This window comes from Diabrotica virgifera, chromosome 3 (genome assembly GCF_917563875.1).
Source record: "Diabrotica virgifera virgifera chromosome 3, PGI_DIABVI_V3a".
Lineage (NCBI taxonomy): Eukaryota > Metazoa > Arthropoda > Insecta > Coleoptera > Chrysomelidae > Diabrotica > Diabrotica virgifera.
In genome coordinates, this window is record NC_065445.1 from 205,441,359 (window position 1) to 205,467,538 (window position 26,180).

At 32.8% G+C, this 26,180-nt stretch overlaps 1 protein-coding gene across 20 annotated transcripts in view; it reads left to right on the forward strand.

Moving 5' to 3' along the window:
- LOC126882335 (cytochrome P450 4C1-like) overlaps nucleotides 1-26,180 on the forward strand; it is a 389,204-nt gene that overhangs the window by 104,778 nt on the left and 258,246 nt on the right. For 8 of the 20 annotated variants that reach the window (XM_050647215.1, XM_050647217.1, XM_050647218.1 and 5 more), the window contains 3 exons: nucleotides 17,616-17,742; nucleotides 17,796-17,877; nucleotides 20,016-20,116. The exons of 10 other annotated variants lie outside the window; for them this stretch is intronic. In XM_050647215.1, the coding sequence (XP_050503172.1) occupies nucleotides 17,616-17,742; nucleotides 17,796-17,877; nucleotides 20,016-20,116 (310 nt within the window). The remainder of the gene's footprint in view (nucleotides 1-17,615; nucleotides 17,743-17,795; nucleotides 17,878-20,015; nucleotides 20,117-26,180) is intronic. 2 more of the 20 variants (XM_050647221.1, XM_050647224.1) reach the window with 2 other exon arrangements.

Here is a 26,180-nt window from a genome sequence, read left to right on the forward strand (position 1 = left end):
TTTTTCTCTTTTTACTATCTGTTTCTTTCAGGACTATACTTGAATCTCTCCACTGAACTCTATGTTCATTATCCCATGCATGTTGACATATTTGAGATCTATCAAATTCTCTATTTTTAATATAAGATTGATGTTCACTTATTCTAACGTTTAATGGTCTTGATGTTTCACCTATATAAAACTGTTCGCATTCACAAGGTATTTTATAAATACAATTCTTTGTCCTTTCTTGTTCATTGTTAGGTTTAGTTTTAGATAGAATAGATCTCAATGTATTGGTTGTTTTGAATGTTGTTGAAATGTTGAATTTATTTCCTATTGTTTTAAGTTTCTCGGATAGTCCTTTTATGTATGGTATTGATATTTTCCTCGTATTATTTCTTGTGAATGTTGTAGGATGCCGTTCTATGTTGTTCTGTTCCATTCGATCCAATCTTGACAATTCCTTATTTATAAACGATAAAGGATAATCATTTTTTAATAAAACAGATGTTAAGAATTGTTTTTCTTCTAAAAAGGAATTTTCGTTAGAAAATATAACGATCCTACCAGCGGATAAAGGAAATGCAACTGTAATAATGGATAAAATACAATACGAGGACAAAATTACAGATCTAATTACAAATGGACCTTATACCAAATTAACGAAGGATCCAACGAAAACACTGGAAAACAAAATCTATAGAACTTTATTCAAATTTAAAAATGATCTAACATACTATCAAAGAAAATTAATTACACCTCATTACAGTAAGTCACCACATTTTTATGGAGTACCGAAAATTCATAAAGCGAACATACCACTTAGACCCATTTGTAGTACCATCAGTTCTCCTTGTAGTGAACTATCAAAATTTTTATTAAACATTATAAAACCATTTGCTAATAATGATGACACATTTATAAAAAATACAAAACATTTTGTAAACAAATTATCAACTATTGAGTTTAATCCAAATAATATTTTAGTAAGTTTTGACATAAACAGTTTATTTACAAATGTGCCATTAGATAAAACTTTAAACATAATCAAAACGAAATTAGAGAATGATGATACATTGACAACTAGGACAAAACTAAATGCATCAGCTATAATGGAGTTATTGACATTATGTACTAATAATACCTATTTTCAACTAAATAATGAATTTTATAAACAAAATTTTGGTCTAGCAATGGGCTCCTCTTTATCTCCATTATTGGCTAATATATTTATGGAGGATTTCGAAGCTGATATCATTTCTAAACAAAATTTAAAACCCACTGTATGGTGGAGATATGTAGATGATGTGTTTTCAATATGGCCTCATAGATCAGAATTGTTGGATACATTCCTGAATATTATAAACGATCAAGAAGAGACAATAAAATTTACAATGGAAAAGGAATATAATAACACCCTACCTTTCCTCGATGTTTTAGTCTTAAAGAAGGATACTGGATATGAGACTCAAGTGTATAGAAAACCAACACATACCAACAGATATCTCAATTACAAATCAAATCACAACATCAACGTTAAAAAGGGAATCACAAAATCCTTATATGATAGAGCCAAAATTACTTGTTCTAACGAAAATTCCTTTTTAGAAGAAAAACAATTCTTAACATCTGTTTTATTAAAAAATGATTATCCTTTATCGTTTATAAATAAGGAATTGTCAAGATTGGATCGAATGGACCAGAACAACATAGAACGGCATCCTACAACATTCACAAGAAATAATACGAGGAAAATATCAATACCATACATAAAAGGACTATCCGAGAAACTTAAAACAATAGGAAATAAATTCAACATTTCAACAACATTCAAAACAACCAATACATTGAGATCTATTCTATCTAAAACTAAACCTAACAATGAACAAGAAAGGACAAAGAATTGTATTTATAAAATACCTTGTGAATGCGAACAGTTTTATATAGGTGAAACATCAAGACCATTAAACGTTAGAATAAGTGAACATCAATCTTATATTAAAAATAGAGAATTTGATAGATCTCAAATATGTCAACATGCATGGGATAATGAACATAGAGTTCAGTGGAGAGATTCAAGTATAGTCCTGAAAGAAACAGATAGTAAAAAGAGAAAAATCAAAGAAGCGGCTCTAATTATGCTAAACGAAACCAATTTTGTCGCAAATTCCTCGGTGGAATGCAGTAGGATGTGGATACCCATACTGAAAGAGGAAGTCAATAGAAAGAAAATACCACAATTAGTAAGTCAATAGTCGAGTTAGTACATATTTTATATTTTAGTATTACTTATATACCCATGTATTATTGATATTATTTATAATTTAAACAAAATTATAGTAAAGTCAGAATTTGGTATTAATTTTGAGAATAAATTAAATGTAAGACCAAATACTTACGATGTCGGGATAGTATCACGAGGTTTTTCCTGGTTTTCCCTCGTGATTTACTATGAGATCTCTAACGCGAGAATTTTAATGTCACCGTTGCATGTGGTTGTCTTTTTAAAGGCAGATCACATGCTATGATTTTTTTGTGACGGATATTCTTGAGTTGGGGTTGATTTCATGTAATCGAATGAACTATCTTTCAGTAAAGTCGTCCCAGGAACGCAACTCATAAATATTGGCAATATCATTTTAAAGTCTTCTACTTTAAAATGTATCATATGTATCTGAATTGCCGATATAAATGAGTCAAATTAAATAAATTATTAGAAGAATTTTTTTACTAAGCAACAACATTTTTGTTTATATTAATAGTATTTTGTATTTTGACAACGGCACCCGATTTGGGCGTCGAAACGTTAATAAAAATCATTTTTTAATAATATTGTGGCTTATTTCCCATTCTAAATAGTTAAAATTGTAAAAATGCCACAAGAAAATAGCTTCAGAACAACCTCAAGAATTTTATCGACAAATAAAGACGTTATCTCTAGGAAAGAATTTATTAGATAAACATTTTCGACTCAAAAAGCTTTGCTTTGAAAATATGCCGAAAATATAATACGTGCACTCATTAGGTCACAGATCTAAACAAAAAGATTCCGCAGCCCGACGCCTTCATATAACTCCTCGTCAACACAGGGCCGGAACTGAATATTTTTAAGACGATAAATTTGAAACCGTTACAAGGTATGAAATGTACGTCAATTTGACAATTTTAATTGACAATATGAATTATTTAAGAAAGTTGCAATATTTCTCCGCTATTCGCGCACGATCGTTTCGCGTATCCCTTCCAAGTACTTGCACACCGTGAATACACCGACAGCTCGAATGATTCCGTTTTTTATTAATGCAGCATTTAAGGTTCACACTTCCATAGCATAAAACAAAGTCGAGAAAACATATATGTAACATCTAGCCAGACTAACTCTTAACTCCAACTTCAAATCTCCTGTGCAGAGCATTTTTTTTGTTTGATAAAATTTGCTCTAGCCTTTTCTCTTCTGATTTTGATTGCCTGGAAGTAATAATTTCTGGAGTTGATCAGTGTTTCAAGACTTGCATGTTGGTCTACTCGTCCTTGACGTTCATTATTGTTAGACCGTATTCTTGTCCATATTCCAATATTCTGGCCACCACCCTCTAAAAGTATTCAGTATACCTAATCAGATAAGATGACCGTATCATCCTCATATAATATTATAGTGTTATTAATGGGAAATCCATTTACCTTTATTCCAGCTATTTCACCCTCAAAACCTCTTGTGATATTTTTTAAGTAGGCATTAAAAAAATTGCCTACAATAGGTATCCCTGTCTTACTTCATGTCTGATTTCAGTTTTCTCTGACAGATGTTTGTTAACACTTACTTTTGCTCGCTGCTTATAGTATAAATTCGGTGATTCTGAGGTGATTGTATCCTGTCTCCTTTGATTTCGGGACATTCATTAATTATTGTTTATGTCGTACTTTATTGATTTATTGTATTTGTTACTATAATAGGCGAGCAAATAAAGCATTACACTTATAACTTTTTTAAAGTAAGACGGATCGTTACGAATCCTTTTGGATTCGATTCGGGGAAGCGTCAGGTAAAAAGTTGACCATTGGCATGAGAGAGGAATAAAAATTTCATTATTGTAGGCGGAAAATAGATTTTGCAAAATGCATATCAAAGTATAAAACAAAAATTCACAGCTCGAAAAATAATCATGGACAAAAGTTCAATTTTAATACTCGGGAGTTCTTGAGGTCGCTGAAAAGGAATATAGAGCCGGCGAAGCTAGTGCCCGGTATCTACGTCGTCTTCTGGATTTTTATGGAAATTCGTTATGAAAATAGTAGCTTTTTAGATTTATTTATTATAAAGATTCATATTTAGGTTTAGATACCTTAAAATCCTCGGAATAATAAGTTTCAACAACCTCACCGTCACCATCACCATCACCAGATTAAACCTCACCATCACCAAATTAAACGACCATTTCGATTTCAGTATCTATAGGAAACCAACGCAGACTGATCATGTCATACCCTTCTCATCCAACCACCACATTTCACACAAATATTCAGCGTTCCACAGTTATATACACCGTTATATATAGAAACCACCCCCCTATCACAAGAAGATTACAAAAAAGAATTAATCACCCTGAAACAAATAGCCTTCAACAACGGTTATGACCCCAACATCATAAATAAACTTATCCATAAGAGACATTTCAGAGTCTTGAGAGAGGCTGCGTTCCCCAGAGATTCGACCACCAGACCTATTTATACTTCTCTGCCATATCACCAAGAACGTCTGTCCTGAGATATTAGAGGTAATATTAAAAGATCTGTTGACAACATCCATATTTCCTTTAAAGTTCAAAACAATCTAGGCCAATGTCTCTCCAACTCTAAAGACCCTATCAACTACATGAATCGCAGTGGATTCTATAAACTACAATGTTCTGATTGTGACGCCACGTATATAGGAAGAATTTGTAGGTCACTTACCTCCCGTTCACTGGCAGATACAAAAAGAGAGAATACATCAACTTTTTCTCAACATCTAAAACAAAACAACCACACTCTTAATAGGGTACAGTTGTTGGCCGGTCACTAGTGATTGGCCACTTTCACAAAAATCCGAAATATTAAGATTTTTAGAAAGTATAAGGAAATAAATGTATTTGCATTGCAATTCGGCAACATTGCTATATATTTGGTCTAGCCATTATCTCTCTCAGTTAATATTGTCTAGTTGTGACAGCGTGTGTTGTTCGAAGCTTAACAGGTGCATCCAGTTTTAAGAGTTTTTTAAAGAATTTGTTAAGGAAGGCCATTCATGAGGTGAGTTATCTTGGCTAATAATATTGTGTATCTGCTTATATTAATGTTTTGTGATGATTTAGTGGGGTACATCTTACGTTATCGGTGGTTTTAATAGTAAGGTTATAATTTTTTGGCGGTAAATTTTAGTGGCCAAGCACTGTATCTTAAATATGTCCGCATTATAATGATTGGCCTACCGGCCAATTACTGTACCTACTTTAAATTAAAATATTTATTATAATTTAGGCTCTTTTAGCTTAGTTTGGCCCAACACAACATATTTCAAGCATTTTTTCTTATTTTTTTATGGCAATAACTAGTGGTTGGCCGGCTGCCAATCACTAAACCACAGGGTGGGCAATAACTGTAATGTGTAATAAGAATATATTTTTTGTTCGGATTCGTTTTTATAAAATTACAATTATTTTAGTTGTTATAAAATTAATGCCAATGCGGGAAATCTGAATCAAATTTGAAACGTCCGTATTGTAGATAACATTATTAGATACTATTAAATGATTTTTATTTTTAGACTAAAAAATGCCAAATATCCGGAAAGATAAAACGTATCACAAAAAATATACAGAACAAGATCTTCAGTCTGCTTTTCAGGCCATAGAAAATGGCATGAGCCAACGGAAAGCCGCTGAACAATTTAATGTGCCAAGAGCAACACTGCAGTTTAGAGCAAGCGAAAAATTTAATGAAAAAACTAACCTTGGTCCCAATCCTATTCTTTCTTTGGAGGAAGAGAATCGTTTAAAGAATTGTATCGTAACATGCCAAGACAAAGGTTTTCCAGTAAGAGTGGAAAATATACAAGACTCGGTTAAAGGTTTCCTTGATGCAAATCTACGTGCTAATCCTTTTACTGACAATCGGCCCGAAAGAGGTTGGTATAGATCCTTTTTAAAGAGACATCCAGATTTAAGCGAGCGAACTCCAGAAGCAGTAAGAGCAGCAAGTTCAGTTGTGTCTGAAAAATATATAAGAAAATGGTTCACCGGTGTTCAAAGAATATTTACACCGTAAACGTTACACTGATATTCTTCAAGACCCTTCACGTGTTTTTAATGGGGATGAAACCTGCTTCCTCTTGTGTCCCAAAAATAAACGAGTGTTGGCTGCAAAGGGAAGCAAAAATGTATATCAAATAGAACATCACTCCAAAGTTAATTTGACGGTTATGTTTAGGTTTGCAGCATCTGAAGAAATAACAGAACCGATGATTATTTACCCATACAAACGACTTCCTAGTAATGTTATAAGTTCAGTTCCTCGAGAAAGGGGCATAGGCTGTAGCGATACGGGATGGATGAAGAATGAAAACTTCTATGAATACATAGGAAACGTCTTATATAAGTACCTAGTTGCAAAAAACACTAAATTTCCAGTCATTTTGTTCGTTGATGGACATAAAACTCACTTAACCATTCAAAGCAGTGAATTATGCTCAAAGTTACAAATTATTTTAGTGGCATTATATCCCAATGCGACCAGAATTATACAGCCTGCAGATGTTGCGGCATTTAAACCATTAAAGGCAAATTAGAACCGGGCAGTATTAAAGTTTAGATGAGAAAACCCAAACAAAAAGATACTATTGTCACAGAAGATACAATGACTTTAGATATTCACTCGACATCCGATAATGTGCCTTTAGTAAATCAAGACAACTCATTATATAAAGAAATTGACACCTCAATTGACAAATTCCTTTTTGGCCAAAAACTCCAGAAAGAAAGGGTAAAAAGCAAACAGAACGGTTGTCTTTCGTGCTCACTTCTTCAGATCGTCAAAATGCAGAGAGGCGTAAAATTGAAGAGAGAGACGAACAAGAAAAAATAAAATTAGAACGAAAACAAAAGCGAATTGACGCAAAAGCAAACAATAAAGGTAAACAAAATAAAGAAACCAAGAAGAAAGTAATAAAAAAAATTGCCACAAGAGCCAATTCCGAGAGCAAAAAATGTCAAAATGTTGTGAAGAATAAAGAAAATGTTACACTAAATACAGGTGGTATTGTAGAGACAAATACTTTTAAATCAGACACACTTCTTGATCATACAATTAAAAGCACTACTTTGAGAAGTGGAGTTAGAGTACATATAACAGAAGTGATTAACGCCAAAGAAAACCACGAACTGCCACGGAACCAATTTCCTGATTCTGTAGAGGAAAACGCTATTCTGCCCTCAATTGATAACGTATCTTTTGATGTCTCCAACAATAAGAATTCATCAAATTTGAGGAATACTTCCCAAAGCAAATGTACAAATTTGGAAACCAGCAAAGAAAAACGTGCTGGTGAGTCGGCTAAAAGAAAGTTGTTTTTCAAAACAGAGGGATATCCAGAAAATGAAAAATACAAATTCTCTCAGATATATTGGTGAAACAATCAGACAACACTAACATATCTGTAAATAATAATCTTTTGTATACAGGATTGTGCTATTCTTGCTCCTAAAATATTTCTAAATCAAAAGTTGGAATAAAATGTTTATTTTCTGTCAGAGGCTCCCATATTGGTAGTTGTGTTAAAAAACAACAAGAAATTGAAAATCTAAATAGTTTTGTGTGCCCTAACTGCACAAACAAAAAAAGAAAATTGGGAATTTTTTGAGTGGCCAATAACTGTAATTCTATATGCCAATAAATATGTTTGCATGGCCAATAATTGTGTAATTTTGTATGTTTTTAAATCTGTGTTAATTTTTTATGTACAATATTATTTTTACTAAAATAACCTGAGTTTTTATAAAATTTGATATTTCATTGTTATTAAAATACCCTTACAAAATATTTCACATTAAAATATACCAATTTACAATTTTAATTCAATTTGAAATCCCTTAAGTGGCCAATCACTGTACCCGTTACCCTATCCCGGATAACGTATCTTTAATTCATAACATTCCCCAAAAAAACTTTCTACGGTTGGACCTTTATGAGGACTTGGAAATAGTTAAAGAAAAACAAAGAAGTACACCGTCAACTATTTTCATAAATTACTCTTTGTTTTTCTCCTCTATACTTTTCTAGCTACAATATTTAAAACCATCAGTCCCTTCATTCAACGTACATCTATTCACTACTCGATTTATACCAATCTTTCGTTAAAACTCCTTAATTAACGCTTAATCTCATTTATTTTTAAACACCCTACCTGTCACAATCACATTACATATCTGTCACTTATCTGTCATTTATCTGTCACAAACACCCTATCTGTCACATAATACACAACTATTCAATTATATCCTCTCACTATTCTCTAATTTCATCTATTTATACGGGTCTCCATCTAGTTTCCAACCAACACTACACAACATTCATTTCATTAACATCAACAATACCCTCTGCTGATTCAATCATACATTTACACCTATCTATCTTATCTTCCCGCCTATCATCCTCATCTTTTTGGTAGATTGTGGTGGTCGGACTCCTGTGGCTCTCAGTCTCTCATTTCAATCATCAATCTCCACAACTTAATTGCATTTAATTACTTTTCATCAATCTAATCTTTAACTTTTTAATATTATAAAAAAAATTTGAAACAACAACATTTACTCTACACCCTCTTTTCTTTATTTTCTCCATAAAGGTAATAACTTAGAAAACCATACCTAATTTTTCATTGTCCTAGATACATACAGTCGGAAAAATGAAAGAATACTCATGAACAAACATATAAAACACGCTGTATTTTCCTATCAACGTGTCACAAAGAAAATTGCCCAGCGCAAGTACATGTAACAATAATTATTACATGTACTTGCGCCGGCCAATTTTTTGTGTGACACGGTGACAGGAAAATACAGCGTGTTTTATATGTTCGTTCATGGGTTTTCTTTCATTTTTCGTACTGTATACACATGGGTATAAGGACAGAATAACTATTCTAAACCTTTTATAACAACTATGATTCGTAATCAGTGTTTAGTAACCCTTACATACCCCATATACTTTACTATAGTACGAATTTTAGTTACATTAATTCATCCTCCATATTAATATTAAAATATCAGACATACGGAGCCCTTGCCTCATAGTTCTACCACTAGTCATATTTTTGTCGACTTTTCATTTCGTTCATTCAGGTACATCAATCATCTTTGTGCTGGATGTCAAGTGACTACATAGGTACTTATAAGAATAAAAACTTCAACCTAGACATTGCCCTCATCATGTTTAATAGTTTAAAAAATCTACTTATTTTCTCTGCCCTAAATGCATTTGAGCATATGGGCAAATTATTCTTTTTCAACTATTAAAACAAAATAATATTTTAAATTTATGGCATGTATGGTTGGTTTCCTAGCTTTAGTAATACACTCATTTGAACCCTGTTGACAATTCGTTTTAAAATAACGTTATTTTCACTCCGTATATTGTTCTTGTTAGCTTAATGTGGAATACTTAATGTTGGTTATTATTATTGAATTTTACCACAAATAAATTTTATAAATTTTTGGCTAGTGTACCAAACTACATATCAGTTCACACAACTTCATGTTACACTGTCTGTCTCTATTGTCATTAGTCAGAAACGCTTTCACACCTGTCACCTGTAATCAGTTGGCTTTTACCTTTCTCTTTGTGAAGACAGAGAAATCAACTCAACCACCCACATGCTTGTGGTATATAGTCATATAGTGCCTTGAGGTATACCCTTTAAATTTCACCCATCGCCAGGGTTTAATAAATAATATGCCAAAGTAAGACTTTTGGTCGGCATTTTAAGGGTTTTATCCCATGTATTTTTGGTGGCTTAGCATGTAGAGCTTGTAGGTATAACCTAATTTTTTATCTTGGTCATCCTTTAAAAAATTTTTATTCTTGTCTTCACTCATTATGGTTATACATATTTTAGGCTTAGAACACTGATGATGCTCTGTTTAGAGGGAAAACGTTCTGTATTTTAATGTAGCCCTTTATTGGGGTTTTCAAACTAATATACCTTTTACACAGAAGATCTTTTGCTTCAATTTTTGTAATTAATGGTATACAGCCAGCTACAGGAAAATTTTTCCGTATGGATTTTAAATTTAATTACGAATTTCCGTAAAGTTCCCTGAGACGACGTAGACACAGGGCACCAGCTATTAGTCGAGGAAATGAAGCATTTTGGCTCGCAATTTTTTCGTCCAGCATGGATTTACTTGAAATTTTCACAGAAGGTATGGAATAGTCCAAGGATCATTTTCTATATCATGCCGCTGTACGCTAAAACCTTGGGGGTGGTTGCCACCCCATCTCGGGGGTGGTAATTTTTTATTACATTTTAACCATATAAATCGATGTAAAAAGTAATTCTAAGAAAAAAATGTTTTTTACATTTTCTTCGTAAAACTAATATTTTTCGAGTTATTCGCGCTTGAAAATAACGGTTTTTCGTCGAAAAAATCGACTTCTTAGAGGTTTTTTTGAGAATACCTCGAAAAATGTGCATTTAATCAAAAAAACTTCCGATAACAAAATTGTGTCTTTTAGTAGTACAAACTAAAATCTTTTTGTATAATATCTTTTAGACCAATACAAACCGAGATACGGCATGTTAAAAGTTAGCTTTTCTCGTCAAATGCATAATTTGAAATATTCAAAGCCAAATAACGGGAAAACTTTGCATTTTAGAGGAAAACTTAACTTATGTATTTTCAAGTATATAATTAAACCTTTCAAAGAATAATAATAGAAAATTTCTAACATGAAAATAGAGTGATTTATGATAAAAAAAAATGTCGGAACCAGCTTTGTTCTACGAAAAAATCAGTGAAAATAACCCCCTAACTACCCTCCTAATTAAAAATTGGTCTTCAACTTTCTGTAATTCCTTGTATATTTGTATTATCAACACACCCAAGAAGTTTTACCTATTTAAAAGGCCAAATTTTAGATTAATTGGAGTTTAAAAAAAATTAATTTTTTGCACTTTCGTGTTTTTCACGTTTATTTCCAAATATCTCCGAAAATACTGGAGATACGCAAAAAATTATAAATTACTAAATTATAGCCTTTTTAATAAATAAAATTACATTGTACATAGATTTTCATTGCAGTGAACAGTTAGCGAGATATAGCTGTTTAAAACCTCTATTTACGAGGAAACACCCCCTTATTCGAGCCATTTAAACCAAACCCAATTAAAAAGTAAGGGATATAACGGAATTTAATTTACACAGTCTTATAGTTCTTGAAAAATCCTACAAAACTACTTTTGAAAAAACTTTTTATCGCCAAAAATGAAAGAGCTACGTTTATAAAACGCGTTTTTCTTTCGAAATATTCGAATAGTCCGCTTGTGGAACATTTTCAATGCATGTATAATACCACAGAACTGGTTCGTATACTGGAAGATGACTTAAAAAAAATGTGTATTTATACTTCTACATATTTGTAAATTCGTATTTTTGTGTAAATAAATGTTTTTGTAATTCTTTAATTCAATTTTTTTTCTGTATAAATCTATTCAATTATCTACTTATAAAAATTATAATGTTCTTAAGGGGCGATTTTAAGGATTGAAATATTATGATAATATATCCTAAAGCATAAAGCAATCATTATTTTTAGCCAATCAAAACCAAATTTTACCCATAATAAAGTTTACAATGTTTTTATATAATTTTTGAAAATAAGGGGTAGTTAACACCCCTAAAAATAATCGACGCCCTTGTGCATGTTATAGAATATAAAGTACAGGGTGAGATGATCCTAATCCCAAATTTTAATGTAAATCGATGCAAGCCGAAATTATTCTTTTAGGGTAAGTAATTTTTTATATATAGCTCCAACAATGGTGGTTTTAAGGGTTAAAATATTATGATAGTATATCTTAAAGCATAAAACCATCATTATGTAACTAATAAGAACCAAATGTTGACAATATTAAAGTTTAAAATGTTGTTTTATAATTTTTTAGGTAGTGGGTAAGTAGTTTTTTTAGGGGTGGTTTTCACCCTAAAAAAACCAAAAGCGTACAACGGCTCAATATAGAAAATGAACTAGAGGATGAAATGAGCCTAATCCCAAATTTTTGTACAAATCGATGCTGCACGAAAAAATTTCGAGGTTTTGCCATTTTTCCAGCTTCATTTCCTCGACTATATCTCGTATAGCATCGTCGAAGTAATATTCGTTATCAACGACCTTAAAACCCTCGGGATAACAAGTTTCAACGATTTCCATAACGAATTTCTCTAAAACTCCAGGTTCTCCAATCCGGACACCAGATACCTCTTACAACTTCGCCGACCCGATATTCGGGTTCAGCGATCTCAAGAACCCCGAGAACACAAATTTTGACTATCCTCATAACGAATTTTCATAAAACTCCAGGAGATAACGTACAAGCTGAGCACCAGGTATCTCGTACTGCATCGTCGCAGTACGAGATAAAAAACCTCGGGATAATAAGTTTCAATGATTTTCATAATGGATTTTCATAGAACTCCAGAAAACGACGTGAATACCAGAATACTCGGCACCAGGTACTTCCTACAGTTTTTCCAACACGATATTCGTGTTCAGCGACGCCTAGAACCACCCGATTATGAAAATTGAACTCATTTTCACGATCAGTTTCCGAGTTGTGGATTTTCATTTTTTGAACACTTTGGAAAATAGACTGACAAAAAAACCTTATATTTACCGGGGGCGTTAAATCAATACAGTCTTCTAATTAAAAAAATTAAGGATGAAACGGTCAATGATTTTGATACTGTTTCAATGTGAAGACATAGTATTTTTCACTTAGCAACACACGTGTCTCGTGGCAGACATATAATGCCCCAGTGCCATATTCTTAGGGATTTTTTAAATAATTTTCCCATGTAAGACATTTGGTCTACATTTAAAAGGTTTCAACCTATGTATTTTTGGTGGCTCACCATGTAACACTGATGATGATCTTTTTAGAGAGCGAAAACCTTCTAAGATAAAAATTTATTTATTTTTAAAAGTAAAATATGGTTTTGCTTGTTTTCGATTCAAAGGGATTTACAATCGCTGGACAGCTCTTTTCACCATTGCAGGCTTCCTCAACAGCGCTAGCGTGCACACCTCTAAGTCGAAAAACAGCTCGACCATATCTTTAAGGGGAATTTCAAAGATCATTCAAATTCCAATTGGGACGCGATCCAGCGACATCTTTTAAACAAGTTGAAAAGTCTCAGATGCAGGATTCACCTTTGCCTATAATAAAATTAAAATGGTAAATAGTTATTTAAATCTGAAACTTTTCTTGTTAAAAGTTTTTTCTCTCTCTCCTGTCGTTTCCTCATTACTGAGGATCGTGATTTCTTCCAATATTCCTAACAATGTTTCTCCATTGGTCTCTATCTTCAGCTGCTCTAAGAGTGTCTCAGAATGAGTTTCCAGCTGAATGCTTTATTTGGTCAGACCATCTAGTTGGTGATCGTTCTCTTGATCTTCTCCCCGGAACGTTTCCAGAAACAATTAATCTCTCCAAACTGTCATCACCTCTGCAAACCACGTAACCAAAGAATTGCAGAATTCCTTGCAGACATATTGTGGACAGCCTTTTTTTTAATATTGAGTTGGTTTAGAATGGAAACGTTTGTCCTATGAGCTGTTCAAGATATGCGCAGCATTCTTCTCCAGCACCACATCTCAAAGGCATCAATTTTTTGGCGCTCGCATGCGCGAAGAGTCCAAGTCTCTGCTCCGTATAGAAATATTGAGAATACAAGGGCATTCACCAGTCTCATCTTGATATTTTGAGAGAGAGATCTGTCTTTCCAAAGTTTAGTTAGGCGACTCATCGTATTTTTTGCCATACCAATACGTCTCCGAACTTCTGCTTCACAGTTACCATCGTTAATTATACTAGACCCGAGATAGACAAAGGTGTTTACTATCTGGTATTCCTGTAATATGTTAGCCAGTTGAATAGTGTCAAATCTGTCGACCACCATTATTTTTGTCTTAGCTTTATTGATTTTCAGACCAACTTTATTGCTTTCGTACTCAACTCTTCGCAGAAGATCAAACATTTCTTGCTCATTTGCTGCTATAAGTGTAGTGTCATCAGCAAATCTTAAATTGGAGATTTTTCTACCAGCTACTGTTACTCCACCGGCCCATCCTTCTAAAACCATCCTCATGACATGTTCACCATAAATGTTAAATAAGTCAGGTGACAACACGCATCCTTGTCTAACACCTCTCTCGGTCTTGAATTGGTTTGAGAACTTCTGATCTAGTCGTACTGTCGCTATATTAGACTGGTACATATTTTTAATTAGTGTCACCAGGTGCATTGGTGCGCCCATTTCTATTAAAATTGACCACAGATTTATCCAGCTTACACAATCAAATGCCTTTTGGTAGTCAACGAAGCATATAATCATAGGTACTTGAAATTCTCTAGACTTTTCAATGAGTTGTCTCAGGTTCAGGATTTGTTCCCTTGTACCTTTACCCTTTACAAACCCCGCTTGTTCCTGACGTATTTGGTAATGTAGATAGTTTTTTAATATGTTTTTGATGATATGCAACAAGATTTTACTAGCATGTGTTATTAGTGACAGTGTGCGGTAGTTTTCACATCTGGTAGTAGTTCCTTTTTTGTGTAGTGGGATATAAATTGAGGTACACCAATCAGATGGCCATTTTCCTGAATTCCAAACAGCGACACAGATAGAATGGATGATATTTAATCCTTTGTCACCTTAATCCTTAATCCTTAATCTGCGACTTTTACAATTTTTAAGACCGCAGACGACTGATATAGAAAACAAAAAGGACTTCACTATATGCAATCACATTCCCTTTTCATTCGTCCAGGAAAAGGACAGAAAGAAACTTCCTAGTACTTAAGTCTGAGTAAAGATAGAACAGTAAAAGATGAGTTTGCTTGTTTTCGATTCAGAGGGATGCACAATCAATTTGTGATTTATTTTTCTACGGCCGTGCTTAAACAGCCACTCTCTAGCACGAATTTCGTTTCCGAAAGTTGCACTCTCCCGCACGGCGTGCGTAAAAGTAAATTTTCCCGCACGGCGGCTTGCGGAAAAGTAGAATACCTTCTAATATGGCATTATGATATATTATAATACATGCAATAAACTAATATTTAGATATTGTTTACTAATTTATTTCAAATGTATCTTATTGTGTTCATATTTTAATGAAATTTTTCTACGACCGTTTAATAATATGCTCATTATTAGCTATTTTTTCATAGATAATAGCACTCATTACTGTACCCGTGAGTAATAGTTCATTATTCACGGGCTGAAGTTACTCTTGGGTCATTACTCACGGGCTGAAGTTAGCTTCAAGTGGCGCATGCCACTTTTAATATTAATCGTATATAAACTGCAAATAAAATTACTTAAAACTTGTTTATTAATACAAGAATTATTGTAATTTATATCAATAATAAACTTCTAAATATTTTTAAATGAATTTTAACTGTAACAATGTCAGTATATGTTTTACGTTTATAGCTTGTTTACTAGAAATTTTGACGTTTATCGTTTATTTTAGTGACAGTGACATTAGCGCATTTTGTTTGTGTTAATTGGAATTTATAACTAATATTGTGTTTACTTTTTAAGTTATATTGTATTAAATATGTTGTAACATATTATATAAGTATAGTTATATTATTTTTTCTACGACCGTTTAATAACATGCTCATTATTCGCCATTTTTTCATAGATAATAGCACCCATTACTGTACCCGTAAGTAATAATTCATTACTCACAGGCTGAAGTTAATCACGGGTCATTACTCACGGGCTGAAGTTAGATTCAAGTGGCGCATGCCGCTTTTAAAATTAATCGTATATAAACTGCAAATAAAATTACTTAAACTTGTTTATTTAATACAATAATTATTGTAAATTATATCAGTAAATAACTTCGAAAAATTTTTAAAGGAATTTTAACTGTAACAATGTCAGTATATTTTTTACGTTTATATCTTGTTTACTAAAAATTTTGACGTTTATCATTTATTTTAGTGACAGTGACATTAGCGCATTTTGTTTATGTTAATTGGAATTTATAACTAATATTGTGTTTATTTTTCAAGTTATATTGTGTTAAATATGTTGTAACATATTATGTATAGTAGATATATTATTATATTATATATAGTTAAATACTATATTAAATACGTCCACCGACAACAGCCATTTTCTATTTCTTAAATTCACTGGCAGTAGGTACAAATTTAAACTTATAATTTTTCGGAAACGAATAGAACTTATATTGACTATTTCTAGTTGTATTTTTACAATAAATAAGAATTTGGTAATAGTAAGCAACCAATTATTCAGCCACGTACTAGGGGTAAATAGCATTTAGGTATTTTTGTAAATTATTATAATTTAAATCTCCAGTAGTTGATAATTAAATTTTTTACTAATTAAAACAAAGAAAGGTCGTAGAAAAAGTATAGTATTCTACTCGCATGTAATGGCTATTACTCACTCTGATGAATTACGACACTCGCCTACGGCTCGTGTCGCAAACTTCATCATCGTGAGTAATAGCGATCATTACATGCTCGTTGAATAATATACTAATATTGAATATAGTTAAATGTAAATACACATTATAACTATATGAAAAATATATCCACCGACAATAGCCATTTCCTATTTATTAGATTCACTGACAGTAGGTACAAATTTATGATTATAATTTTTCAGAAACGAATAGAACTTGGATTGACTATTTCTTGTTGTATTTTTACAATAAATAAGAATTTGGTAATAGTAGGCAACCAATTATTCAGCCTAGGGGTACACAGCATTTAGGTATTTTTTAAATTATTATAATTTAAATCTCGAGTAGTTTATAATTATATTTTTTACTAATTAAAATAAAAAAGTTCGTAGAAAAAGTATAGTATTCTACTTGCATGTAATGGCTATTGCTCACTTTGTGCCGCAAACTTCATCATCGTGAGTAATAGCCATCATTACATGCTCGTTGAATAATATACTATAACGAAATAATTCGATGAAATACAATTATTTTGACATAATATTCAAAGGCCAAATCCGTAGACAATTACAATGGTTTTAAATCGTCGTCATGGAAACCAATATCGTCGTCGTGGTAACCCATTATATTGAAAGTTTGGTTTTGACAACCTTGTCAAAGAATTAATTTGTGTATTTTAACTCCTAAATAAAAATTGATATGAGTCTATTTTTTGTGGCTTTTTTCCAAACGTACGAACGGCCCTAGAAAAAATATTGTTCCTAACTCATGCGGAAAGTGTCTTCCCCGCACTCGACTGCTTGCCCGGCAGTCTCGTGCGTGAAAGTATCACTTTCCGCACTAGTTAGGAAAATTACTATTTTGTTTATTAATTTCAGACTAATGGAAATAATAAGTGTTAGGATGCTCCATGTCTGGCATCAATTGAGATTTACTTGGAGATTATATCCAATGAGCAGAGAGTTTGATAAAGCATTTAAAATTGCTAAAGACTTCTCATCTACTGTAAGTACTATTGTGAAAAATGACAATGACGGCAATAACACGTATTCTTGTAGCTTATAGCAAATACAAAGAGGAAATATGAATCAACTAGAGGGAACTCAAGTTTTGAAGATGATATTGCGTTGGCTGTCCAAGGTAATATTTTTTTAGTATAGTGGGTTTCTATCTACATATCTATCTAAACAGCCTACTACCTAAACATCCTTGGATGTAGGCCTCCTTTTCCTTCTTCTATTCCTTGAGCTGTTTGCATCCATTTTGACCCGGCGTGTTTCTTGAAGTCATCTGACTTGGCCATCTGATTGTGGCCTTCTCCTTTTCGTTTGTGGTGCCACGGTCTCCAATGTATAATCGTCTTAGTCCATCTTTTATCCTTCTGCCTTAGGATACATCCGGCAAACTTCTAATTAACACATTAACGCCCAAGTTTTTTTTTTATTTAAAAATCTTTACTTTTAGGGTTAATTTGATGAAAATGTTAATAATTTAATCCAAAAAACAAGTTTTTCGGTTTCCTGTCTTTTTTTTTTTAAATTATATGGTGTTACCATATGGTAACGCTGGGCGCTTAAGGAATTTTTAGTATCGCGGAAACCAAAATTTTTAATTTTGTTTTAAATATTTATTTAAGAATATTTTCATCTTCTGGTGTGGTATCCTATAAAATAGTTAACACATAAAGCAACGTTGCATTTTTTACACATTTTTCGTCCAGATGTTGTACATCTGTCTCCAGCACATCGCCTTCTACTGCTTGATGTAACAAATGGTCGAAGCGATCAAAACGAAGATCTGGCAAGTTCTGTCTATGTAGACTAGGTCTTCCTGTATATAAGGGACGACTTCCATATCTTGCGAGAAGAACTTGGGCCAATTCTCTCCTAAACGATAGCAATGATATTTTTTTTTTATTTTTTTATATAAATGCCATGAATTATGGACAGCAACACCCAACAACCATGTTACAATTTGCCAGTACCATTTTTTACTGCAAATTGCTACTAGGTAGGTTGAAACACCTTGATCCATCCAGTCGGTACCCACCATATTTTGTTGTATTCAGCAATATAGAGGGTCCGACTTACTTGAATGTGGCATTTTTCTTCATGAGAAAATCTTTTTACCGTCCCCAATGCTGAATCATCACAACTCGTAGATGCTATTGTAACAACAGAGTTATCTTTTTATCGCACCAGTAACACTATCACTTCTGCTAACTAAAATCCAAGACTGAAAAAAAAAATAAGATTATGACTCCGTAAGGGCCCACCGCAACCATATGGTAACGGCCTACTTTGACTATTCCTACCGAATTCGCTACATTTAATTGTTGATAAAATACAACAATTTATAATAAGTTGGGGTATAATAAACTTAGTTTTTTTTATTATGCAAATATAGTTGCTAGAAGACTATCAAAAATTGCTTACGCAAAACGGATATCCATCTTTTTCTATAAATTTAAACCACACTGTCATATGATTATCTCTCGACGGTTGAGAAAAGGCTAAAATACGAATCCGTTACGTTTTATGGGTGCCTGAAGTATTCCCAGAAACCATAGTTCTCAAAATATGTGGCTGCCTAATTCCATGGGCATACCGCAGAATTTTTAAAAATCATGTGTTTTAGGTTACCATATGGTAACGCTGGGCGCTAATGGGTTAAGCTTTGCTATTTGAGTTGAGACATCTTTCACTTTTGTTTTGTTATGGATCCATTCGCTTCTTTTCCTGTCTGATAGTTTAAATTTGAGCATTTTTGTTTCCATGGATCTTTCTGTCTTTGACACTTTTTCCATAATTTTCTTTGCAAACGTCTATTTCTGAGAGCCATATATGACAACAGGGAGTATACATCGATTGAAGACTCTTGTTTTTATGTATTGGTGGTATTTTTTGTTCTTTTGAATAAAAGACAATTTTTCAAATTAGGCCAGGAAAATCTTATTCTTTTCTTTATTTCTTCGATCTGATTTTCTTTATTTAATTTAGTGATTGACCTAGGTATATAGAGAGGGGCTAAATGATGGAATAAATAATTTTTTGAGAATGGTAGATGTTCGAGAGAAATCCTGAAACAGGTCGATTTTATTTTTAAATTATGATTTGTTGTCATATGAATCAAACTAGTGACGTCATCCGTCTGGGTGTGATGAAGTAGTCGATCAATTTTTTAATTAAGTACCTACTATGCCACATAATGTAATGGATAAATTTTGCTACAAAATTTATAAGTTTTTAAATCTAGCTAAAAGTATGTTTTATTTTTAGGTAAACATCGCGATGGTATTTCATTTTTAGACCTTATTTATAAAAATACTAAATTCACTGAACAAGAAATTACGGATGAAATCAACACATTTTTAATAGCAGTAAGTACATTAATTTATGATTATTTTAATGCATTTTAATAAACGCTCTAATAATAATTTATGAGTAAAATGGGATGTTAAAACCGTAACCGGTAATGAAAGACTTATTTGGTTGTCAAATTGATAATATTTTTCTAAATTGCGCACTCTACATGGTCTTAATGTGATTAACGACTAATCACGAGATAATTTTTTCCCATGTTTGTCATACTAGCCAGGTAAATGACCATTTTGGAGTGTATTCTTACCCTCTAAATTTGTAAAATATGGACTCTTGCCCTCTACTTTTCAGCCCACGGTTGCCCTTACTTTGGGATGAAAACTACCTCTTCTCGTAAGCAACAAAAGTAATTTTTATCCTACCGAGTTGTTTCACTCACACACTTCCCGAGAAGTCAATACGTTTGAGTTATTTGCGAGTTAAAATGTTCATTTTTCGACAAAAGACTCCCAATTTCAGACGGTTTTTTTGCAAATAACTCAAAAAGTATTTTATCGACAAAATATTCTTAGTAAGAAAAGTGTAACCTCTAAAACCAAATGGACTCAGTAGAATCACAGTGTAGCTCATAAAAAATAGGTCCCTTATTCGTCAAATTTCAAATCGAATATTTCAATGTGAAATAACCAAAAAATTAAGCACTTTTCGAGGGAAACTTATCAATACTTTTTAAGCGTTTCTTCTTCTTATGGTACCATATCCTTAACACTAGAAGCACCAGAGCGGTCATTTTGACTGCTTTCTATTTTTGACCCTCTGTAATACTTATTCTTGTTTTAGAAAGTTGATAATTTAGAACTTGTCCTAGATCTACTTGAGGATTATAATTCCTTCTTTACAGGTACTTATACTAAATTTATAATCAAGATGCAGTAGAAATAAACAAACCAAGACACGTTAAATTCTACTAGAAGCACTCCCGAATCATAATTTACAATGTATAAACTTTGGAAATCATGATTTCGGATTTACAATTTATATAAGTACATTGTAAAATTCGGGAGTGCTCGTAGTAGCATTTAACGTGTCTTGGTTTGTTTATTTCTACTGCATCTTGATTGTAAATTTAGTATAGTGTAATTACTTTTTGAGATGTGTTAATATATACCTAGAAGCAGCAGGGCGGTCATTTGGACTGCTTTCTATTTTTGACCCTCTGTATCACTACTTATTCATAGTTATTCTAGAAACTTAAAAATCTAGGACTTTGCTACATCGATTAAATAGATGTACCAAAGTCCTAGATTTTTAAGTTTCTAGAATAACTATGAATAAGTAGTGATACAGAGGGTTGTAGCAAAATATACAATTCTCTATAAATAATTTCCATATTGCCGACGCAAGTGCAAATTTATCTGTTGATCATCGCTCAGAACTGGTACTTCTCCTCTGTAATAAGGACCGCATTTTTTTCTAGACACCAACATATTCAACAAAAATTACACTAAGTACCTACGTGCAAGTTCCCTTTTGCAGGTAGGTACTTAGTGTAATTTTTGTTGAATATGTTGGTGTCTACCTAGAAAAAAAAATGCGGTCCTTATTACGGAGGAGAAGTACCACATCTGAGCGATGATCAACATATAAATTTGCACTTGCGTCGGCAATATGGAACTTATTTATAGAGAATTGTATATTTTGCTACACCTACAACTGGCTAAAATATATTTATCGACAAACAGTTTTTTCCCACAAAAGCAAGATGTCACTTCACCCAGTACATGGCGTATAAACCCGATAAGTTTAGAATCCAATTCTGGCGAACTGCTAATGTCTAGTCCAAATATTTATTGTACGGATTTCCTTACATACGGAAAGATAAACAACGACCAGACAATCAACTTCTAGGGGAACATATAATTAGCCGTCTAATTGGCCCATTTATGAATAAGGGAAGAAATGTCACGATACATAAAAAGTATTATGAAAGAAGGCTACCAGCAGTACTGGAACGATATACCGAGGAAGAAAGGGTATTCTTCCGTCAATAAAAACGAAAAGATAGAATTATACAAATCAAAAATTTTCATACACGAAGACTTGAGGTAACCAGGGAAACCAGGTGTACGAGAGAAAAATGATGAAAAATATTCTAGCACTGAATTCTCTATACTCATACAATATTGAAATAGGCATAGACAAAAAGAAGGAACCTAAAACCATTACCTACTACAGCCATACAAAATACGGAGTAGACGTTGTAGATCAGATGGCCATACAGTGCTCAACCAAATCAGCTTCAAAAAGATGGCCGTTGCAGGCTTTTTTAAATATCTTAGATATGGTAGGTATAAATGCTTGGATTCTGTATTAGGAAGTTACTGGCTGTCAAATATCTGGGCAAACTTTCCTACCTCAGTTAGCAGAAGAATTGCGACAAGATCATCTGACTAATTTTGCAGGACAATATCAACGGAAACAAATCAGAGATACAACACCTCAATCAAATAATAAACGTAGGCAGTGACAAAAGCTAAAATATCTCGGACATGTGATGCGGAGCGAGAAGTATGGCATCCTATGACTCATAAGGCAAGGAGGGGTAGATAGTAGAAGAAGCATCGGAAGAAGACGAATTTCATGGCTGAGGTTTGGATGCAGCTCAAAACAGCTATTCAGAGCTACTGACTCAAAAATTAAAATAGCTATGATGATTGCCAACCTCCGTGGCAGATATAGCACCTGAAGAAGAAGAAGTGGAAAACTGGGAACTAAAACTAAAATAAAACATATTAGTCATATAGGTACCTATGTAAAAAAATTTTGTGTAGGTCTTGTACAAGCAAAATTAAAAAATTTTGTTACTACATAAATTGTGCTGAAATAATTAAATAATTTATTTAAATTAACTAAATGTCTTTTGTTAGTAGGTGTTAACTCAATATAGGTTTTTTTTCTCAATTAAAGAAACGATACGAAAACGACTGGCGATAGAAAATTCTAATACCCGTCATCTTGACCGCTCCGGTGCTTCTATAGTACATGTGGTGAGACCACTCCCGTCTGGAAAAATTTCTGATTCGGTTTCTTTGTGGATTCCTATTCAAAAATGTCCCCTTTAAACAAATCTGAAGGGTGGCGGGCGGAATTTTTGGGCAGAAATTGTTTAAACAATTTTTTTAAATAAATACAAAAGATCATGTTCTTTTGCTCTGGAACATATATTTTTCGATTTCATGGGTCAATCTAAACAAGAAAGGTATCTCAGAAATTGATAGTTTTGGAGTTATAAGCGATTTAAAATCTGAAAAATGCGAAAAAACGCATTTTCGAGGCTTAAAAACTCATATTTAAATTAGTATTTTTGATGTTGTCAATACTTAGATTGAAGACTGGACATTCAGATTCAAGATTCTGAAGAGTGGTCGCGTCTAACTTTAATTTATACCGTTATTTTTTAATTGTTAATATGCGTGTTTATCCGATTGTTTTGCCGGTGCGGCGCGCTACATTTAAAAAATCTCTTATTTTCCTCCGAAAAATATTTTTTCTAGATTATTTGTGATATTCTAAATAAAATATATTTCTTGCCATTTTTCTCAAAAGTTAATAGTTTTAAATTTTTTAAGCGATTTAAAATCCGAAAATGCGTTTTTTTGTTATTTTTCGGATTTTAAATCACTTATAACTTAAAAACTATTAACTTTTTAAACAATTTTAAACAATTTCTGCCCAAAAATTCCGCTCGGCGCCCTTCTGATTTGTTTAAAGGGGACATTTTTAAATAGGAATCCACAAAGAAACCGAATCAGAATTTTTTTCAGACGGAAGCGGTATCACCACATGGACTACTAGGTATGCAAAAATGTTGGTGCTTCTAGTGTTAAGGACCTAGACCTAGACCATTACATTTGACCATTTAATCTTATTTGCAGCGCCCTGAAAATAGTTCTTTGAAGATCATATTCGTCCATTGTCGTAGGTTTTTAAGCCAATAGTTGCGTCTTCTTCCTGGTCGCCTTTTGCTATTGATTTTACCTTCGATTATAAGTTGGATTAGTTCATACTTTTGATTTCTAACGATGTGACTAAAATATTATGGTTTTCGTTGTTTTATTATAAGCATAAACTGCCTTTCTTAATTCATCCTCCGAAAGACTTCCGCTTTGTCGTATGGCTCATGTAGGATATTGTAAGCATTTTACGGTAACATTAGAATTTGAATGCTTTGGATCCTTTTTTGTGTTACTTCTGTCATTGTCCAGGCTTCAAAACCATAGAGCAGGTGGAGAAAACATAACACTTAAGTATTCTAGTTCTCAATGAAAGACCCAGCTGGCGGATGTATAGAAATTTTTGCATTTTGTAAAACACTGCAACCGTTTCCACACGTGTTCTTATCTCTAGTGAGTGGTCCTAAGTTTCATCAAGATTATTTCCAAGGTAGGTTATTCTTGTTACTCTTTCCAGACCTATTCCGTCAACATTGACCTTCCCCTTCTGTTTTGGTTCTTGCTGATGACCATAGTTTTTGTCTTTTTTTATTCAATTTCATTCCAAAGTCTACATTCTGTCGCTACTCGATCCTTTAGGCGTTGCACTGCTTGCAACATTAGGCGTTGCAGTACTTGCAACATTAGGCGTTGCAGTGCTTGCAACATTAGGCGTTGCAATGACCGTGTCATCAGCGTATCGTAGGTTATTTATACATTGCCCGTTTATAATTATACCATCAGAGGTATCTTCCAAACCTTTCTTAAATATCTTCTCAGAGTAAACGTTGAACAGCAAAGGTAAGAGAACAACATCTGTTTTACTCATTTCTTGATGTTGATCTTTCAGATGTTTCGCCTTTTACTCTGAGTTTAACTTTTTTTCTTGTAGACGAGGGCGGATCTGTTTTCAGGTGGATGTGAGAGGTGGCATTCGGATTTTTGCAGATAAAGTTAGGTGAGATCTTCAATAATTATAATTGACTTATGCTCTTTCTCAAATATGCCCGGAACTAAAAAAATTTAAATATTTATACTCCATTAAAATGTTACATTTTTTAAGCCGTACCTTGCATTTGTTAGAGGAGTCAATTTTATTTCTTTAATATGTAGGGGGATCAGTAGAAGCTTAAGTTCAAGTTTTTGGGGTCGCCACCCTTGTCCTCCGGCCGCCATCTTGGAAATGGTGTGCAAAGTGGTTTCGCGCTATATCTCGTAAACTACTTACCCTACGGAAAATCTAATTACACATAAAATGTAGCAAATTAAATTTTCTACAATTTTATTTCTATTACTTTCTATCGTAAAGTGACCAACAAAAAAGATATAAACAAAAATATGTAAAAATTTTTTAACAAGATTCCTTTTGGAGGCTATAACTTTTTTTCAGTTCATTTTAAAATAAAATAACATTATGGTATTTTTGTAGAGGGTTTTTCAGCGAACAATTTCCACTATAATTTTGTTTAATTCTATTTATTTATATAAGTGTTACAGCGCTCCAAACTTGACCAGATTCTCGAATGCTCATAGGGATATAATAAAAACAAAAGTTAGGCTTACTTTTCTATCTATATAAATATATTTTTCAATTTTCTATCTATATAAATATATTTCATATTTTTCAACTAGTCCGTTCTTTAACGTTAAAATATTGCAAAATCTCTAAATTTTAAAGAACCGCTTGGATTGACATGAAATTTGGCATACACATAGCTAACAAGACAAAGAAAAAAAGTGATATTGTGCCGATATGTGCTTTTGCCCTGGGGGTGTTTTTCACCCCCTCTTGGGAGTGAAAAAATATTCGTTCGAAGAAAGGAAATGGATAAACTGGCTAATTTTAAGTAACTTTTGTTCTATAGAGTTTTTTCACTAAGTCCAATCTTTTCGAGTTATTTGGCAGTGAACATGTTCATTTTTTCAACAAAATAACCACGCTTTTAGACGGTTTTTCGCAAATAACTCAAATAGTAAGTATTTTGTCGAAAAACATTCTTAGCAAAAATATAGCCTGTAAAAATTTTTAAAAAATGGTGTATATATCACGTCTCTACACCTAGTAAAAGCACAGTTATAGCTAATGAAAAATAGGTTCTTATTCGTCAAATTCCAAATGGAATATTTCAAC